The sequence below is a fragment of the Macaca fascicularis genome, chromosome 15 (genome assembly GCF_037993035.2).
Source record: "Macaca fascicularis isolate 582-1 chromosome 15, T2T-MFA8v1.1".
In the NCBI taxonomy this organism is placed as follows: domain Eukaryota; kingdom Metazoa; phylum Chordata; class Mammalia; order Primates; family Cercopithecidae; genus Macaca; species Macaca fascicularis.
The window spans coordinates 80,933,199-80,946,916 of NC_088389.1; the positions used below are offsets into that span (position 1 = coordinate 80,933,199).

The window sequence follows — 13,718 nt, forward strand, 5'->3', positions numbered from 1 at the left end:
CTGTTCATATTCTTTGCCCACTTTCTGATGGGGTTGTTTGTTTTTTTCTTGTAAATTTGTTGGAGTTCTTTGTAGGTTCTGGATATTAGCCCTTTGTCAGATGAGTAGATTGCAAAAATTTTCTCCCATTCTGTAGGTTGCCTGTTCACTCTGATGGTAGTTTCTTTTGCTGTGCAGAAGCTCTTTAATTTAATGAGATCCCATTTGTCAATTTTGGCTTTTGCTGCCGTTGCTTTTGGTGTTTTAGACATGAAGTCTTTGCCCATGCCTATGTCCTGAATGGTACTACCTAGGTTTTCCTCTAGGATTTTTATGGTATTAGGTCTAACATTTAAGTCTCTAATCCATCTTGAATTAATTTTCGTATAAGGAGTAAGGAAAGGATCCAGTTTCAGCTTTCTACTTATGGCTAGCCAATTTTCCCAGCACCATTTATTAAATAGGGAATCCTTTCCCCATTTCTTGTTTCTCTCAGGTTTGTCAAAGATCAGATGGCTGTAGATGTGTGGTATTATTTCTGAGGACTCTGTTCTGTTCCATTGGTCTATATCTCTGTTTTGGTACCAGTACCATGCTGTTTTGGTTACTGTAGCCTTGTAGTATAGTTTGAAGTCAGGTAGCGTGATGCCTCCAGCTTTGTTCTTTTGACTTAGGATTGTCTTGGAGATGCGGGCTCTTTTTTGGTTCCATATGAACTTTGAAGCAGTTTTTTCCAATTCTGTGAAGAAACTCATTGGTAGCTTGATGGGGATGGCATTGAATCTATAAATTACCTTGGGCAGTATGGCCATTTTCACGATATTGATTCTTCCTATCCATGAGCATGGTATGTTCTTCCATTTGTTTGTGTCCTCTTTGATTTCACTGAGCAGTGGTTTGTAGTTCTCCTTGAAGAGGTCCTTTACATCCCTTGTAAGTTGGATTCCTAGGTATTTTATTCTCTTTGAAGCAATTGTGAATGGAAGTTCATTCCTGATTTGGCTCTCTGTTTGTCTGTTACTGGTGTATAAGAATGCTTGTGATTTTTGCACATTAATTTTGTATCCTGAGACTTTGCTGAAGTTGCTTATCAGCTTAAGGAGATTTTTGGCTGAGACAATGGGGTTTTCTAAATATACAATCATGTCATCTGCAAACAGGGACAATTTGACTTCTTCTTTTCCTAACTGAATACCCTTGATTTCTTTCTCTTGCCTAATTGCCCTAGCCAGAACTTCCAACACTATGTTGAATAGGAGTGGTGAGAGAGGGCATCCCTGTCTTGTGCCAGTTTTCAAAGGGAATGCTTCCAGTTTTTGCCCATTCAGTATGATATTGGCTGTGGGTTTGTCATAAATAGCTCTTATTATTTTGAGGTACGTTCCATCAATACCGAATTTATTGAGCGTTTTTAGCATGAAGGGCTGTTGAATTTTGTCAAAGCCTTTTCTGCATCTATTGAGATAATCATGTGGTTCTTGTCTTTGGTTCTGTTTATATGCTGGATTATGTTTATTGATTTGCGAATGTTGAACCAGCCTTGCATCCCAGGGATGAAGCCCACTTGATCATGGTGGATAAGCTTTTTGATGTGTTGCTGAATCTGGTTTGCCAGTATTTTATTGAGGATTTTTGCATTGATGTTCATCAGGGATATTGGTCTAAAATTCTCTTTTTTTGTTGTGTTTCTGCCAGGCTTTGGTATCAGGATGATATTGGCCTCATAAAATGAGTTAGGGAGGATTCCCTCTTTTTCTATTGATTGGAATAGTTTCAAAAGGAATGGTACCAACTCCTCCTTGTACCTCTGGTAGAATTCAGCTGTGAATCCATCTGGTCCTGGACTTTTTTTGGTTGGTAGGCTATTAATTATTGCCTCAATTTCAGAGCCTGCTATTGGTCTATTCAGGGATTCAACTTCTTCCTGGTTTAGTCTTGGAAGAGTGTAAGTGTCCAGGAAATTATCCATTTCTTCTAGATTTTCCAGTTTATTTGCATAGAGGTGTTTATAGTATTCTCTGAGGGTAGTTTGTATTTCTGTGGGGTCGGTGGTGATATCCCCTTTATCATTTTTAATTGTGTCGATTTGATTCTTCTCTCTTTTCTTCTTTATTAGTCTTGCTAGTGGTCTGTCAATTTTGTTGATCTTTTCAAAAAACCAACTCCTGGATTCATTGATTTTTTGGAGAGTTTTTTGTGTCTCTATCTCCTTCAGTTCTGCTCTGATCTTAGTTATTTCTAGCCTTCTGCTAGCTTTCAAATGTGTTTGCTCTTGCTTCTCTAGTTCTTTTAATTGCGATGTTAGAGTGTCAATTTTAGATCTTTCCTGCTTTCTCTTGTGGGCATTTAGTGCTATAAATTTCCCTCTACACACTGCTTTAAATGTGTCCCAGAGATTCTGGTATGTTGTATCTTTGTTCTCATTGGTTTCAAAGAACATCTTTATTTCTGCCTTCATTTCGTTATGTACCCAGTAGTCATTCAGGAGCAGGTTGTTCAGTTTCCATGTAGTTGAGCGGTTTTGATTGAGTTTCTTAGTCCTGAGTTCTAGTTTGATTGCACTGTGGTCTGAGAGACAGTTTGTTATAATTTCTGTTCTTGTACATTTGCTGAGGAGTGCTTTACTTCCCATTACGTGGTCGATTTTGGAGTAAGTACGATGTGGTGCTGAGAAGAATGTATATTCTGTTGATTTGGGGTGGAGAGTTCTATAGATGTCTATTAGGTCTGCTTGCTGCAGAGATGAGTTCAATTCCTGGATATCCTTGTTAACTTTCTGTCTCGTTGATCTGTCTAATGTTGACAGTGGAGTGTTGAAGTCTCCCATTATTATTGTATGGGAGTCTAAGTCTCTTTGTAAGTCTCTAAGGACTTGCTTTATGAATCTGGGTGCTCCTGTATTGGGTGCATATATATTTAGGATAGTTAGCTCTTCCTGTTGAATTGATCCCTTTACCATTATGTAATGGCCTTCTTTGTCTCTTTTGATCTTTGATGGTTTAAAGTCTGTTTTATCAGAGACTAGTATTGCAACCCCCGCTTTTTTTTGTTCTCCATTTGCTTGGTAAATCTTCCTCCATCCCTTTATTTTGAGCCTATGTATGTCTCTGCGTGTGAGATGGGTCTCCTGAATACAGCAGACTGATGGGTCTTGACTCTTTATCCAGTTTGCCAGTCTGTGTCTTTTAATTGGAGCATTTAGTCCATTTACATTTAAGGTTAATATTGTTATGTGTGAACTTGATCCTGCCATTATGATATTAACTGGTTATTTTGCTCGTTAGTTGATGCAGTTTCTTCCTAGCCTCGATGGTCTTTACATTTTGGCATGTTTTTGCAATGGCTGGTAGCGGTTGTTCCTTTCCATGTTTAGTGCTTCCTTCAGGGTCTCTTGTAAGGCAGGCCTAGTGGTGACAAAATCTCTAAGCATTTGCTTATCTGTAAAGGATTTTATTTCTCCTTCACTTATGAAACTTAGTTTGGCTGGATATGAAATTCTGGGTTTAAAATTCTTTTCTTTAAGAATGTTGAATATTGGCCCCCACTCTCTTCTGGCTTGGAGAGTTTCTGCCGAGAGATCTGCTGTTAGTCTGATGGGCTTCCCTTTGTGGGTAACCCGACCTTTCTCTCTGGCTGCCCTTAAGATTTTTTCCTTCATTTCAACTTTGGTGAATCTGGCAATTATGTGTCTTGGAGTTGCTCTTCTCGAGGAGTATCTTTGTGGCGTTCTCTGTATTTCCTGGATTTGAATGTTGGCCTGCCCTACTAGGTTGGGGAAGTTCTCCTGGATGATATCCTGAAGAGTGTTTTCCAACTTGGTTCCATTTTCCCCCTCACTTTCAGGCACCCCAATCAGACGTAGATTTCATCTTTTTACATAATCCCATACTTCTTGCAGGCTTTGTTCATTTCTTTTTCTTCTTTTTTCTTTTGGTTTCTCTTCTCGCTTCATTTCATTCATTTGATCCTCAATCGCAGATACTCTTTCTTCCAGTTGATCGAGTCGGTTACTGAAACTTGTGCATTTGTCACGTATTTCTCGTGTCATGGTTTTCATCTCTTTCATTTCGTTTAGGACCTTCTCTGCATTAATTACTCTAGCCATCAATTCTTCCACTTTTTTTTCAAGATTTTTAGTTTCTTTGCGCTGGGTACCTAATTCCTCCTTTAGCTCTGAGAAATTTGATGGACTGAAGCCTTCTTCTCTCATCTCGTCAAAGTCATTCTCCGTCCAGCTTTGATCCGTTGCTGGCGATGAGCTGCGCTCCTTTGCCGGGGGAGATGCGCTCTTATTTTTTGAATTTCCAGCTTTTCTGCCCTGCTTTTTCCCCATCTTTGTGGTTTTATCTGCCTCTGGTCTTTGATGATGGTGATGTACTGATGGGGTTTTGGTGTAGGTGTCCTTCCTGTTTGATAGTTTTCCTTCTAACAGTCAGGACCCTCAGCTGTAGGTCTGTTGGAGATTGCTTGAGGTCCACTCCAGACCCTGTTTGCCTGGGTATCAGCAGCAGAGGCTGCAGAAGATAGAATATTTCTGAACAGCGAGTGTACCTATCTGATTCTTGCTTTGGAAGCTTCCTCTCAGGGGTGTACTCCACCCTGTGAGGTGTGGGGTGTCAGACTGCCCCTAGTGGGGGATGTCTCCCAGTTAGGCTACTCAGGGGTCAGGGACCCACTTGAGCAGGGAGTCTGTCCCTTCTCAGATCTCAACCTCAGTGCTGGGAGATCCACTGCTCTCTTCAAAGCTGTCAGACAGAGTCGTTTGCGTCTGCAGAGGTTTCGGCTGTGTTTGTTATTGCCCTGTCCCCAGAGGTGGAGTCTACAGAGACAGGCAGGTTTCCTTGAGCTGCTGTGAGCTCCACCCAGTTCGAGCTTCCCAGCAGCTTTGTTTACCTACTTAAGCCTCAGCAATGGCGGGCGCCCCTCCCCCAGCCTCACTGCTGCCTTGCCGGTAGATCACAGACTGCTGTGCTAGCAATGAGGGAGGCTCCGTGGGTGTGGGACCCTCCCGGCCAGGTGTGGGATATGATCTCCTGGTGTGCCTGTTTGCTTAAAGCGCAGTATTGGGGTGGGAGTTACCCGATTTTCCAGGTGTTGTGTGTCTCAGTTCCCCTGGCTAGGAAAAGGGACTCCCTTCCCCCTTGCGCTTCCCAGGTGAGGCAATGCCTCGCCCTGCTTCAGCTCTCGCTGGTCGGGCTGCAGCAGCTGACCAGCACCGATCGTCCGGCACTCCCCAGTGAGATGAACCCAGTACCTCAGTTGAAAATGCAGAAATCACCGGTCTTCTGTGTCGCTCGCGCTGGGAGTTGGAGACTGGAGCTGTTCCTATTCGGCCATCTTGCTCAGCCCCCATCATTGATTTTTTTAATGTGATAAAAGATAACAAAAGGATGATGAAAGCAGGATTTGAAAGAAAATTAGGAAATCAAACTATAATGGGAATTTAATAAAATATGGTAAGTCAGGAGATCACATTAAAGGTACAGTGTGAGAACTATGGAGGTAACTATTATATTAAAAAAATCTCAAATCAGAAATGGTTATCTAATATTAATATAGCCAAAGGCAAAGTAGATTTTAGAGTACAGACCATTACTAGGGATAAAGAAGGTCATTTATTTGTAATAAAGAGTCAACTCACCAAGGTAACATAACAATCCTAAACATTTATGTACCCAATAACAGAGCTTTAAAATAAGGCAAAAACTAATAGAACTGCAAAAGAAATAAACAAGTCTACAGTGGTAATATAGAGATGTCAATATCCCTTTCTCAATCATTGATACAATAAGTATACAGAAAAATCAGTAAGTATGTGGAAGACTTGAACAATGGTATTAACCAGTTTGACCTAATTGACATTTAAAGAACATTCTATCAAACAATAGCTAAACTGATCAGGAAAAAAAAAGGAGTGGCACAAATTTGTAGAAAGTTTAATTCTTTTCAAGTGTACACAGAACAATTAATAAGATAGACCATAATTCTGGTCCATTAAACAAATGTCAATAAATTTAAAAGGATTCAAGTGATATAAAGTGTGTCATCTAATCACATTGCAATTAAACTAGAAATCAGTAACACAAAAATACCCGGATAATCCCCAAATATTTAGAAATCAAACAACCATTTCTCAATAGCCATTGGTCAAAGAAGAAATAGAAGGTTATAAGAAAGTTCTATGAACTGAAAAAAAAAAGAAAATACATGTAGAAATTTATGATATGCCTCTAAAGCTCCACTTAGGCAATATTTATATCATTAAACATCTGTGTTTCAGAATCCAAAATACCTTATATCAATGACTTCAACATACACCTTACAAAACTAGAAAAATAAGACCAAATAAAACACAGACTAGAAGAAAAAATTAAAAAGAGAGGAAATGAATGAAATAGAAAACAAAAACAACAAAGAAAAATTCATTAAGCCAAAAGTTGCTTGAGAAGACTGATAAAATTGATAAGCTATGAAGCAGACTCATCAGAGGAAAAGAAAGAAATAACCAATATCATGAATGATACAGGTAATATAACTACATAGTCTAATAATATTAAATAACATAATAAAGGAGCACTATGAACTATTTTACACCAATGAATTCAACAACTTAGATGAAACTGACAAACTTGTGAAAGACAATCAAAGCTAATTCAAAATGAAATTGATAACCTGAATAGCCCCCATATCTATTAAAGAAATTAAATTTGTAATTATACAGTTATCCCACAAAGTAAACTTTAGGTCCAGGTGGCTTCACTGGTGAATTCTTAAACATTTAAGGAAGAAATCATATACAGATTCCAGGAAGTTGAAAATGAGGGAATATTTTCTGACTTATTCTATGAAGCTGGCATTGCCTTGATACCAAAACCAAAGATATTCAAGAAAAGGAAACTACAGAACATTATTCCTCATGGACATAGATGTAAAAATTTTAAACAAAATTTAGTAAATTGAATCCAACAATATATAAAAATAATATTATGATCAATTTGGGCTTATTCCAGGAATGCAACGTAGGTTGAACATCGAAATATCAGTGAAGGTAGCTCACTATATTAAACTAAAAAGGAAAAATCCATTTCTGATAAAAACACTCAGCAAATGAAGAATAAAAGCAATTTCCTCAGACATAAAGAGCACCTACAAAAAAGCCCACACCTAACATCATACTTAATGATAAACAAGACAAGGATATCTGTTCATACCACTTCTATCCAACCTTGTACTGGAGGTTCAAAGACACTGTCATTATACAAGAAAAAATTTCATAGAAGACATAAAGACTTTGAAGAACTCTCTTTATTTGCACAAGACAATCATTTATGTGGAATATCTTATGGAATATACTACATATTGTTGCACACAGGAACTACAGCTAATGAGTTTAATAAAGCTGCTTAAAAGAATATATAAAATCAACTGTATTTTTGTATACTAACAAAAAAGAATTGGAAACTAAAATTTTTTTTAATGTTATTTAAAAAAGCGTAACAGGCTGGGCACGGTGGCTCTCGTCTGTAATCCCAGCACTTTGGGAGGCCGAGGTAGGGAGATCACGAGATTAGGAGATCGAGACCATCCTGGTTAACACAGTGAAACCTGGTCTCTACTAAAAATACAAAAAATTAGCGGGACGTGGTGGCAGTTGCCTGTAGTCCCAGCTACATGGGAGGCTGAGGCAGGAGAATGGTGTGAACCCGGGAGGCGGAGCTTGCAGTGAGCCAAGATCGCACCACTGCATTCCATCCAGCCTGGGCTATAGAGTGAGACTCCATCTCAAAAAAAAAAAAAAAAAAAAAGGCATTACATATGAAATATTAATAAATCTGATGAAAATATGTAAGACTTGTACACTAAAATATTGTATCAAATATTGTTTAGAAGACATAACTATAGAGATTTTCATGTTCATGAGTCATGAAACTCAGTATTAGTAAAAAGACAATGCTCTCAAAATATATCTTTAGATTAAAACACTCCTAATCAAATCCCTGTATGCATCTTTAAATTGGCAATCTGATTCTAAAATTCATATGGGGTAGACAAATCAATGTCCTTGAAATATGAAGAACAAAGTTATTTTTATTTATTAAGGCTATACCACTCAAAGTGTGCTACTAGCATAGCAATAAACATATACTTCAGTGGATTAGAACAGAGAATCCAAAAATAGACCTACACGTGTATGGACAACTGCTTTTTGAAATACAAAGACAATTCAGTGGAGAAAGGATGGTCTTTTCAAAAAGTCATGTAAAAACAATTTAATATCCATAGGCCAAAAAATGAACTTTGATCCCTACCCTGTACCATATGCAAAAATTAACTCAGAATGAAAGAGACTAAATGTAAAAACCTAAAACTATAAAACTTCTAGAAGAAAACCTCTGTGATTTTGGGTTAGGCAAACATTTATTAGAAACAAGAACAAAACCACAATTGTCCAGGAAACAATTTGATAAATTCAGCTTTGTCAAAATTAAAAGCTTCTGCTAAGCAAAGGACACTGTTAAGAAAATGAAAAGACAAGCCACAGACTGGAAGAAAATATTTGCAAATCACACATCCGAGAAGAGAGTCATAGTGGCTGGACAGTTGTTCACACCTGTAATCCCAATACTTTGAGAGGCTGAGGTGAGCAGACCACTTGAGGCCAGGGGTTCGAGACCAGCCTGGTCAACATGGCAAAACCTGTGTTCACTAAAAATACAAAAAAATATTAGCTACACATGGTGGCACACACCTGTAATCCCTGCTACTTGGGAGGCTGAAGCATGAGAATTGTTTGAACCCAGAAGGTGGAGGTTTCAGTGAGCCAAGATCATGCCACTGCACTCCAGCCTGGGCAACAGAGAAAGACTCTGTGGGAAAAAAAAAAAAAAAAAAAAAAAAAAATTCACAGCCAGAATGTATAATTCTCCAAGTTCAATAAGAAAACTAACAATCCAATAACGAGCTAATTATTTGAATAGAAATTTTACCAAAGAAGATATATGGATTCTAAATAAAGGTATGAAAACATGCACAATATCATTAATCATTAGAGAATTGCAAATTAAAACCCAGAACAAGCTATGGCTATACCAGTTTGGATGACTAAAAGAAAAGACCACAGCAGATATTGGCAAGGATGCAAAGGAACTGGAACTCTCACTCTGCTACTGAGAAAAGGGTACAACCTTTTTAAAAACTGAGTTTCTTAAAAACTTAAATGTACACCTACTATATTATTCAGCCATTCCACTCCTAGGTATTTACCTAACACAAGTAAAACCAAGTATTCATATGAAGACTTGTACATAAATGTTTGCAGCAGCTTTATTTGTAATAGCAAAACTGGAAACAGACACACTGTCCATCAACAGGTGAATGCTGATGGACAACAAACTGTGGTCTATCCATACAATGCAATACTACTCAGAAATAAAAAGCAGTGAGATACTGATACATGCTGTAACAGGAATAATCTCAACATAATTATGCTGAGGGAAAAAAGCCAAAAGCCTCCTTTTTGTTAAAGGAGGAGGGATTGTTCCATTTACATAAAATTCTAGAAAATGAAAACTAATTCATAGTAACAAAATATTTGCTTGGTAATGTTGGCCTGGTGATCATTATTTGCCTGGTGATGCTGGACTCAAGGACAGGAGGGAGGAAGACATTACAAAGGGTGATGAGGAAACTTTAGGGTGATGGTGTCATGAATATATGCATATGTCAAAACTTATCAAATTGTATACTTTAAACATGTGCAGTATACCATATGCCATTTATACCTTAATATAATGCAAAGCAAACAAAAATCCTTAGTAGCATTTTTAACAATGCAAACTTATTATGGTAAAAAATGAAAATAAATAAAAACAGCAGCAAGAACATACATGAGGATAACAAAAGAAACAAGCAAGTCATCTTCAAGAATTTTAGTTGAAAATCAGGTGCCCATAAAGGCACAATTCTTTCCAGTCAACCAGGAACTATTTATTTTATTACTGAATTCCTAACAAGGATACCATTTAGAATAACATTGTAAATGGAAATATTAAATCTTTCTGTTTGAATGAGCTACCACAGATATATCACCAAAAGGACATGAATTACCAGCAAGTACCATTTTTAAGCAACAGTAATGGATTTGCGCTGATCTAGTAACACATCCTCTTGACCAGCCTTGTTCGTTTTACAGTGGATTGCTGCAGTCAGGCTGTAGAAATCGTTAAGTAATTGATAATATCTACTGGTTACAATGAGTTGATTATGCATTTCCTTATCTGAGTAATTAAGGTAATAGGATCATGCTGGGTTCAGCTTATGAAATGAAATTAATCAGTAAAATAATCAGTTTCATAAGAACCTACGGAGTGAGTTGCCTTTAAGTTGCAAGGAAAGAAAAGAATCCTGTAAGAAGGGTAATCCAGTCAGAACAGAGAGGGAAATAACCCCCAAAAGCAGAAATCCAGTGAGAAGAAAGAAATCTTTGCATTTCCAAATGATTTTTATTTGCATTAAAATTTTTCTTTGGACTACTTGGAGAATATAGCTCAAACCTCATTCCATTTGGGTAGCAAAAGCTCTTGATTGCACAGTCTCCTTTCACTATGGCTACAATATCTACAAGGGAGGTCTGATTGTTATGCCTTCATGTATTCAGTGCCTTGATTCAAAAACAGCTTAAAGAATATATAAATTCCAAATAATGTTCAAATCATCTGGCACTGGCTATTGATCATAGAATGATTTCTTCTTGAAGTATCCTCAAATTTCTGATCTGTTTAATTTGATGGTTAAATATAAGGCCATACGATTAAAAACGAAGTGAAGACATTAAACAGCTGCTCTGACAAACACCTGACCAAGTTAACTCTCAAAGGCATTTTGCATTTACCAGGATACTGAACCAATCTACCACTTTAAACTCTTTTCTGTTCTTTCTCAGACAAGTTTCATCAGGCTCTTTACATGTGGACAGCAGCTCTGATGGTGGAATGAGAAAGATCTATTTGGAATTAAACAATAAACCACTTGCAACACGCACACAAGACCCAAATCTGCTGTGATCATCCTCATCCAGAAGAAATGGTTGAGAAGTGGCACAAGAAAGAACATGTGTGTAATGTTAGGAAAAATCAGCTTGTCATGAATGCCAACAAAGCACCTAATAACTTGAAGTGAGTTTGAACAGGCAGTGGGAAAGCATTTTAAAAAAAACAAAAAACAAAAAAAACTGCAAGTCTAAGAAACTACAAGCTCCTGTTTAACATCTTTGCTGGATCCAAATAAGAGCAGATATTGCAGCAAAATATCAATGATAAGGTAGAATTTCTACCTTGTGGGTATTTAAAAATAAGACGGAAGATGTCTTAATTTGGTTCAAATGTCAACCTGCCTGGTGTTGTTAGAGCTGGCAGTACCTGTGAAAAAAGAGACCAACACCCTCACTTAACAGATGAGGAAGTGGAAGGTAAGGGCCTCGACCAAAATGATACGGTGCTTAGGGACAGCACGGGGACTGGAAGCTACATGTCAAGACTCCCAAGTCTGTCTCAGGCCTTCTTTACTGTTCTTCAAGTTTCCTTCTGGGGCCATGATTCTATAAAACAAGTCACACTGGCCGGGAGCGGTGGCTCACGCCTGTAATCCCAGAACTTTGGAAGGCCAAGGCGGGTGGATTACCTGAGGTCAGGAGTTCGAGACCAGCCTGGCCAACATGGTGAACCCCCCCCCCCACCCCGTCTCTAATTAAAATACAAAAAATTAGGCGGGCGTCGTGGCAGACGCCCAGCTACTCGGGAGGCTGAGGCAGGAGAATCCCTCGAACCCAGGGGCGGAGGTTGCAGTGAGCCGAGGTCGCACCACTGCACTCCAGCCTGGGCAACGAGAGCGAAACTCTATTTCTAAAAAAAAAAAAAGTCATTAAGGCAGGTCATTTTTGCACATTGGTTTTTAACCCAGCTGCACAAGAGAATTACCCAAGAGCTTTAGAAGTTCTAACGTCCCAGCCTCCCCTCTCCCACCAGGATTCTGATGTAATCCAGCTGGGGTGTGGTCCTAGCGCAGGAAGTTTCTAGAGTTCCCCTAGGTAATCCTACTGTGCAGCCAGGGCTGGGAAGCCTTGACAAGGAACGAAGCATGGTGGGAATATAACTTGCTGATAATTAATACAAGCTTTTCCAACTGTTTGTCATATTCCAATCTAAGCAGGTGTTCCCTGCTGAAAATTTCTACTCCTGATGAGCGTAATCCCTGCTGCTCTGGGCCCTTCTGAGACAACATTCTCGATCCTCCCTCAGACTCTAGAAATGCACCACTGCCATCAAAATTTTAAAATAGAGATCGGAAAACAAGTTTCAAAACTTTAAGAAAAAGTGAGGGAAGGAAATCCCCCTATTTGGACAAGTCTCCATAAGCAAAACAGAGGAAAGGGAGGCTATCTGGCGGTAATTCCGGCCAAGAGTATTTGGGTATTTTCCCAGAATTACCCAAGTAATCCTGTGAAAGGCAAATCTATGGAGGTTAAATTATGTACAAACTGCCCAAATCGTGGGTTTCAATAAAAAGTTACCTGACTCTGGAAAGTGTGAAAACCAAGGAACCGCAGGCATTCTGAGTTTGACTCGACCCTGGACCCCTGCCCTCTTCCCTAAGCAGCTTCCTCCAAGTCTTGTGATGATAAACCACTACCAGGCAAACTAAATTAATCAGATACCCTCTCCCAGGGCCCTTCCGCGCCGCCTCGGGGCCTGTGTTTCCCACTCCAGAGAACTCCCCAGTTCCTTATACACCCTGTCTGGCCCTGGAGAAGACCCTGGGAGGATTCGGAGGGGGTGTGGTCAGGGCCAATCCTCGGACACCCACCCACCAGAGCCACTTCTAGACCGCGGAGGCACCAGGGAGCCCACCTGGTCCGGCGTCCGCACACCTTACAACGCTGCTCCCCGACACTCGGCTGCGGGCGGCCCTAGGGTGACAGTGTCACAAGTTCACTAGGTCCGCAGAAGGGCGGAAGTGAGGAGGAGTGTCCCAGCACCCGAGCCTCCCCGGCGCCGCCCAAGCATGAGCCTGGAACGAGACAGGGGGCTCCGCGAAGGACTGTCGGAAAGGGTGAGGGGCAGCTGACTGCTGGGGATGACAGCTCCCCAGCTCAGGCGCCGCCTTCTCGCCCCAGCTCTGCCTGGCTGGAAGCAGGACCCAGGCAAGGGCGAAAAGCCAGAACAGGGTCCCAGGAGGCTGGGCCGAGACTAAACGCAGAGATCGACCCGATAGACCCCAGGGTACTCCTTAGCCCCAATCCCGCGCCACTTGTTCCCAGTTTGGGCGGCAGCGGAGCCCCAGGATGGACCTTCGCAGAAGAGAGCACGTCCCACGCTGTAGCGCTTTTCGCTGTAGCACAGGTTTTAGAAGCAGAGTTCCCCGGAGGGACGCAAGACGCACAGGCTGCCCTACCTGTCCGGCGATATAGAGCAGGCACCAGGTGCCACCGAGGAGGCGGGCCAGGAACCCGGGGCGCTGGGGCGCCTCCAGCCGTGCCACGGTCCCCATGGCGGGGACCAAGGGGAGTCTCGGGGAAGACCCCTCCCTGGAAGAGGTGGCTGCCTCCTGCGCTGACTGCAGTGGCTCCGCGGCGGCGGCCAGCAGGCGGGCTCGGGCGTGCGTCCCACGAGACAGGGCTGTGCTGCGGCAGGCGGCGCGGCTTTGGAGCGTCCGCGCGGCCGCGAAGCTGGTCTGCTTTGAAT

At 40.8% G+C, this 13,718-nt stretch overlaps 1 protein-coding gene across 3 annotated transcripts in view; it reads right to left on the reverse strand.

The window, feature by feature from the left end:
* Positions 1 to 13,718, reverse strand: part of ADAMTSL1 (ADAMTS like 1) — a 979,893-nt gene extending 966,175 nt beyond the window's left edge. For all 3 annotated transcript variants that reach the window (XM_045373291.3, XM_005581665.5, XM_015437117.3), the window contains exon 1: positions 13,429 to 13,718. In XM_045373291.3, the coding sequence (XP_045229226.2) occupies positions 13,429 to 13,524 (96 nt within the window). In that variant the 5' untranslated portion in view covers positions 13,525 to 13,718. The remainder of the gene's footprint in view (positions 1 to 13,428) is intronic.